This window comes from Triticum urartu, chromosome 3 (genome assembly GCF_003073215.2).
Source record: "Triticum urartu cultivar G1812 chromosome 3, Tu2.1, whole genome shotgun sequence".
Lineage (NCBI taxonomy): Eukaryota > Viridiplantae > Streptophyta > Magnoliopsida > Poales > Poaceae > Triticum > Triticum urartu.
The window spans coordinates 61,133,052-61,140,095 of NC_053024.1; the positions used below are offsets into that span (position 1 = coordinate 61,133,052).

Consider the following 7,044-nt stretch of genomic DNA (forward strand, 5'->3'; position numbering starts at 1 on the left):
CTATAGTCAAATAATACAGCCTAACTAATTAAGCTAGAGGTTGCTTGTTTGACCTGACCGCATCTGTGAAGATATCGTGTGGCGACGGTGTACCAATCTCGCTGCATATCTTCATCCATAAATACAGCACCCGAGCGAGGCCTCCAAGCGAAATCAAGTAGTACAACACAAAGCTCTCTATCAGGAATTCGATCAGGAGCATCGTCGTCCATCAGTCGAGACGTACGTGGTTCAGTTCAACAGGTAAGTACTCACCATGCATGTCTCAAATTTTGTGAGGGCTATTTTGATCTCTACAATCTATAGGTCCTCAGTACGAGAATGAGCTCCTCGGACGACACCTGCGGCAAGAAGGCGTCGTGGCCGGAGCTGGTTGGGAAGTCCATCGAGGAGGCCAAGAAGATCATCATGAAGGACAGGCCGGACGTGAAGATCATCGAGGTCTTCCCGGTCGGCACCGCCGTGACCGAGGACTTCAGGCCCGACCGTGTCCGCATCTTCGTCGACACCGTTGCGGAGATCCCCCGCATTGGCTAGCTTTTGTTGATGCCCCACCGTTTTATGTGTGTGTGTGTCTGTATGTGTTATGTTCCTGAATAAACCATAGCTAGTGAGTAGTGACCATGTATGCATACTACTCCTAGCTATGTCGGTCGCTCTATAAGAACTAAAATAATTATTAAACTTTTTTATGGGAAATAATTAAAGTTGATCGCTGGCTTGCAACTTTGCTATCTTGATCTTTATTTCATTTCTCTGCTGAAACCATTTCAATAAGAAGAATCTCAAATGATCGAACATGTTCATCAATTACCAAGACAAGAAAAATATACTAATTGACAAAAAAATATACTAATTACCAAGACTAATTGACTACAAAAACATTCTCAAATGATCGAACATGTTCGTTTTATGTGCGCGCGCTCGTGTGTGTGTGTGTGTGTGTGTGTGTGTGTGTGTGTGTGTGTGTGTATTATATTCCTGAATAATAATTAAAGTTGATCACAGGCTTGCAGCTTTGATATCTTGATCTCTATTTCATTTCTCTGTTGAAACAATTTCGATATCAAAATACTCAAATGATGGAACAAGTTCGTCAATTACCAGGACCAAAAAATACTAATACTGAGTCTAAAAAAACCAAATACTAATACTAGTCAATAAGACTCCTACAAAAACAAAAACAAACTTAGTCAATGAGAGATTGCAAGAACTCCCACACACCATTAAAAATAGGGCATCAAATAAATAGGCGGGGTAGCGCACATACGCTGATTACCGGGCCACCAAAGGCACGGCCAATACTATTAGATTTTAGTTTTTCAGAACATTTTGTTAAAAAAAATTCTTTCACAAATGTTATTGAGGCATGTTTATGTATTTAATAAAATTTTCAAATGTACTTCATTTTTTATGCATTTTCAAAATGTCTCTGTAATTTAAAGTTATTCCTGTATTTAATAAATGTTAATATAATTTAAGACATGTTCACGTATTTTAAAAATATTCATCTATTTTAAAAAGTGCTGACTTTTTTGAAAACTATGCTTTAATTTTAAAAATATTCGTGCCATTTGAAAAAAATCATGTATTAAAAATATTTGTGCCATTTAAAATATTATGTCTTTAAAAGGTTCATGTAATTTAAAAAACATGAATATTTAAAATTCCTTTGTCTGTTTATAAATGATTTTTTTCTTAAAATGGGGAAACATGAAAAAAGTTGGGAAAGTAAAAAAATGAAAATGAATAAACATAAAAAATGGAATACTATAAAGTAAACAGAAAAAAAAACCAAAAGAAAAAATTGATAAATCAATACCAAGTGCGCATGGTGAGAGAAAAATAAAATTAGACCCAGTGGCATCGCCAGACTATTGGGCCAGGTTGGTCCAGCACTAGAACATTCCATTTGAATTTTTTACTTATTTATAAAGAATCACCTTTTTGCTATAATATGAAGGCTATAGGGAAACCTCAGTGCCGTCCATGAACCACCCTATCCTTCCCTAGCTACACTATCGGTGAGATCCCCCGAATTGAGTCGACCCATGACTCTAGTGTCTATTGTGTTTTGTCGATAGTTGGGTGCAATAAGCGTCAAATAGGATTTTTCCCATTAAGATGGCGTGGTGACGAGAATTAACAATCACATGTGCATGCAATTGTTTTTGGCCCAATCTACAGTCAAGCATGGTCTCGGCCCATAAGAAATCACTCACCTACCTGCCCGACACAGTTTTCCACACACATGTGGACGTCCCCGATCTATCATGGACGTTCAATCTGCATCCAATGGTGGATATAAATTATATGTGTTTGCAACCGCAAGCTTGAACATATTTGCCATTCTTGAAGTGCTTTTAATAGGAGGAATACGAGTGAGATGTGTTTGAAGTATATTGAGAAAAACATGAGGGGCTTGAAAGGGAAATTATGGATGCGGTTTAGGCTATTTTACAAGATTTCTAGAAAACAAATCTTGATGGAATCAATGGCCTTAGATAATTCTTGCACATCCACTATGGACTTGAGTTTTCACGGCACAAAGCTTGTTTTAGATCATCATGGCACCGCCTTAGGCCTGTAACACACCCCATGAGGAAACCGCAGACTCCAAGCATATGTGCAAAATTGGAAAATAACATCAAGTCAGTGCCAATTTCCACTGCAGCTACCTTTACAATCTTACCGAGAAAATATCTTGGTAGTGTAGATTGCAATTTGTATTACCTCCGCCCCAAAAACAATTTAGATTTATCTAGATACGGGTGTATCTAACACTAAAACGTGTCAAGATACATCCGTATATAGACAAATTTAAGACAAGCTTTTTGGAACGGAGGAAGTACATCCAAAGACATATACACCGGTTATCACATGGGTACAGAATATAGAAAGGTCACCATTGAGTTTTCTGACTCATGGTCCTTGAAAAAGTAGAGAAAGTGGAGAGAGAAATGGGTGGATTTTTGCAACCAAATTATATATACGGTGATTTTTTACTGTTCTATAGATGTCTATAATTTCTTCCAAAAGGTAGTTACGGTTAAAATTAGACTAAGAATGGCGGCGTTGGGCTAGAAAAGTGCGGATACAAAGCAAGGGGGAAAAACAGAGTGGAACAAAAGTGGGCCGGGATTGTGAGTCCTACGTGGCGGAGGTCCAAACTTCCACAAACCTCCTCCAGTTTATGGCCGGTTTGCGAGAATACCGACTCATGGACCCATCCACCAAAGTATGCGGCATCGCGTCGGATGGCAAAAAAATGTCCGGACGCTGTCAGTCTAGACGTTTGTGGGCATTTTATGAGATGCCCTTTGTTTAGCACATGCCATCGAGCAGAACATATTCGCCAGCTGTCTGTCACACCTGCAAGGAAAGCAAGTCTGCAGCCAGAGAAAATGAGCTTGAAAGGGTTCTCAAAAGAATAGAAAGAGCTTGAAAGGCCATGTGGAACTCAACTTTGCATGTACATGTCGATCAAAGTACGTGTGAATGGTTGCGTTAGTTTTTTCAAAAAGAGAGCAACACTTTCGAACATGACAGCAAATGAAATTGTTCCGTGCACGCCGAACAGCATTTTCTTGGCCATGCATGTGCATGTGTCACACAGCTCACGGCAAACCACCTTTGCTTGAGGCCGGTTACTCAGCACAGCATTGATCGAGCCACAAGATATATTTATCATAACCTGATTATATATAAAGGCAACTACCAGCTACCCACTTATACCATCGATCGGTGTACACTACCACATACAGCAATTGCACCACCCTTCCCCGCATTTCCCCATGGCCACTTCTTTTTCTTGCTTCCTTGCCATCTCAATTCTACTAGTGTTCTTCTCACTCCCCCCGCTTACTGGTGCAAGGCTCCTGTACGCGGACAAGAACTCCCTCAATGACAGCAAGTCTTTCTCCATCGGAGGTGGGAGAGGCAAGGGTGGCGGCCGAGGTTTTGGTGTGAGTATCAGCCATGGTGGGCACGGCACCTCCATCACTATAGGTGGCGGACTTGGAGGTGGAGCTGCTACTAACCATGGTGGTGGCCCAAGCGTAGGTGGTGGAGCAGGTGCGGGCATTGGCATCAATATAGGGCATGGTGGCGTGAATGTAGGGATAGGCGGGGGTGGAGGTGGAGCGGCTAGCACCGGCGGGGTGCATGCAGGTGGTAGCGGTGGAGGTGGCATTGGAGTTCACATAGGCCATGGTGGCGTGGATGTAGGGATAGGTGGAGGTGGAGGCGGGGCAGCTAGCACCGGCGGTGTGCATGCAGGTGGTGGCGGGCGAGGTGGCATCGGATTTCACATAGGCCATCATGGGGCTACTGTAAGCGCCGGGGGTGGGGGCGGCGGCGGTGCTGGTGTACGTGGAAGTGGGGGAGGCGAAGGCGGTGATAGCGGTGTTGGTCGTGCCGGCAATGTTGTGGGTGGTGGGGGAGGGTATGGCAGTGCAAACGGCGGTAACGGAAGCGGGGGAGGTACCGGAGTTGGGTCAGCTGGTGGAAGTGTAGGTGGTGGCTCTGGAAATGGTGGTGTAGTACATGGTTGATTGGTTTGTTAATTTGAGAAGTGCATATGCATACAACATATTTTAGTTTGCTAATGAAATACTCCCTCTGTAACTTTTTATAAGATGTTTAATATAATATGGGTATGTATAGGAAACGATAAATATGCTAGTATTTTTATGTTTATTGTATGTTTAATACTATTGGTGTCACCTTCTATATACTAATGGATTTGATGGGAAACGATAAATGGATTTGATGGGAATGAAATGAAATGAAATCTATGATGGGATTTCATTTAGTTGAATCTCAATTTGAAATCCAAAAATCATGTTTGGGTGGCACTAGAGTTTATCAATTGAAATGATATCTACATCGTGTTTGGCTGCCATCTGGCAAGAATTCAGAAAGCAAGCCCAAGCTTGACTAAGAAATGAGACAAACATAGTCACTCCAAAATTTAAAATTCTTAATCACATAAAACAAGTTGCATCACAGAATTATGAGCAGCTGCATAAAGCAAAATCTACATAATCAAACCACAACTACCATGGATAAATTGCAACAAACAGTCATAAACATCTCCATAAAGCAAAATCCACATAATCAAATTACAATTGGCATGGACAAGTTGCAGCAGCAGCAACACACAATCAGAAGCAAAATTGTTATAAATTGCATCCAAGTAAGGCTTGATGAGGGTTGAACTTGTGGCTTTTTTTTGTGATGCAAATATGATGAGAAGCATCTACATCAATATGAATATTAGTTGCATCCAAATAATCAATCTCACAAGTTGCATGCCAGAAATCATTTTTATATTTCAAGTTGTAAAGGATTTGTACAGAGCACTTTGAATTACCAATTGTCAAAGTTTCTAGTTCACATCAGTAGGGACTAGGGAAACATGATATAAGAGTGGGTTAATTACTTGGTAACACTGGACATTGAGAATGCACAAATTGCTCGCCATATATATAAGAGAAAAGTATACTTTTCGTCCCTTAACTTTTGTCCAAGTCTAGATTTGGTCCCTCATCTTTGAAACCGGACAACTCGCACCCCCAGCTACTGAAACCGGACAAGATTCATCCCTGGTCTCGATTTTGAGCGGTTTTGGTGCTGTCTCACCCCGGTTTTGACCGGTGCTAACTTAAATACGTGTATATCTTTCAAATATGTGAATCTCTTGAATTCATGTACCTTTTCCAAATCTATGTACTTTTCACGTTTGCGTAAAATTTCAAATTTACATACCTTTTTGAAATCCGCACTATTTTCAAATCCACGTACCTTTTCAAGTTCACATAATTTTCCAAATCCGCATACTTTTTCTAGTTCGCGTATTTTTCTTAAATCCGCGTACTTTTTTCATGTTCGTGTACTGCTTTCAAATCCGTGTACTTTTTCAAATTCATGAACTTTTACAGAAAGTACGCAGAATTGAAAAAAAAAGCACTTGAAAATGGTATGCAGACCTGAATAAAGTAAACGGATTTGAAGAAAGTACGCGAATTTGAGTCAAAACACGGTCAAAACCGGCAAAAGTCAGCACCAAAACCGGTCAAAACCGTGTCCAGGGACGAACCTTGTCCGGTTTTAGTAGTTCAGGGTGCAAGTTGTCCGGTTTCGGAGTTGAGAGACCAAATCTAGACTCTGCCAAGAGTTGAGAGACGAAAAGTATACTTTTCTCTATATATAATGATCAATAGTGGCATTGGATCACACTGAACACACATGTAGACATTTATAAGCAACCCAGTGAACAAAGTGTGTGATCTCACTACCAATGAACAACCAACATCTTGAATCTAACACCTTGCAAAAAATTCTAAGCACATCTAACAGTGAAGTTTCGGCAAAGAGCATTCGATCCTATTTAATGTGTTTACACAAACGCCACAGAAAAAAAACCCTCAAGACTTTCCTATACCGGTGCATTGGGGCCTAAATCTTCTTCCATGGGTCAAACCAGATTTAATGATCTAAACACCTATAATACCAGGTTCCCACAACAACATCTCTGCCAATATCTTTTCACTTCCGCCGCAGCAACGCCTTCAATAAGAGATAAACGCCTTGACACCGGTTTCACAAAAAAAAACGCCTTGACGCCGCTGTCATCATGGAAACGTCTTCAACAAAATAACGACGTAAGTATACCGTCGTTGTGCCCGACCAGCAAAGACCAGAACAAGGGTTTTCACCTCGGACATGAAGTGTATTCCGAACATCGTCTTGACGATGGATGTTCCGACAGTCACGTATGCCAGTTCTCCATGCTAGACCAAAGTGGCTCTAGCAGATGGGTGGGACGAATGCCCACCATAGACCATCACCATGGCTGTCAGGAGGCTGGCCATGCCACGGCTCGAATCTAGCCGACGAAGCCACGTCTCAGCCAGATGCTAGATTCATCGGGCGCTAGACTGCTGCCGCCATTGCCACTACAACAACCTATATTGTCCAACCAGCGATCGGACGCCTTGTGGCGCCAACCTTCCGCCCAAGGCCGCAGCCCCGACGCGAAGG

At 41.7% G+C, this 7,044-nt stretch overlaps 2 protein-coding genes across 2 annotated transcripts; both read left to right on the forward strand.

Annotated features, from left to right (window-relative positions):
* Nucleotides 1-47: 47 nt before the first annotated feature.
* LOC125542857 (subtilisin-chymotrypsin inhibitor-2A-like) lies at nt 48-712 on the forward strand. The gene is made up of 2 exons (XM_048706084.1): nt 48-243; nt 307-712. Exon 2 carries the CDS (start codon nt 322-324, stop codon nt 535-537), a length of 216 nt encoding a protein of 71 aa, XP_048562041.1. The 5' UTR covers nt 48-243; nt 307-321; the 3' UTR covers nt 538-712.
* A 3,007-nt stretch (nt 713-3,719) lies between these two features.
* LOC125547957 (glycine-rich cell wall structural protein-like) lies at nt 3,720-4,735 on the forward strand. Its single transcript, XM_048711680.1, has one exon. The coding sequence runs from the start codon at nt 3,795-3,797 to the stop codon at nt 4,551-4,553; it is 759 nt and encodes a 252-aa protein (XP_048567637.1). The 5' UTR covers nt 3,720-3,794; the 3' UTR covers nt 4,554-4,735.
* The last annotated feature ends 2,309 nt before the right edge of the window (nt 4,736-7,044 follow it).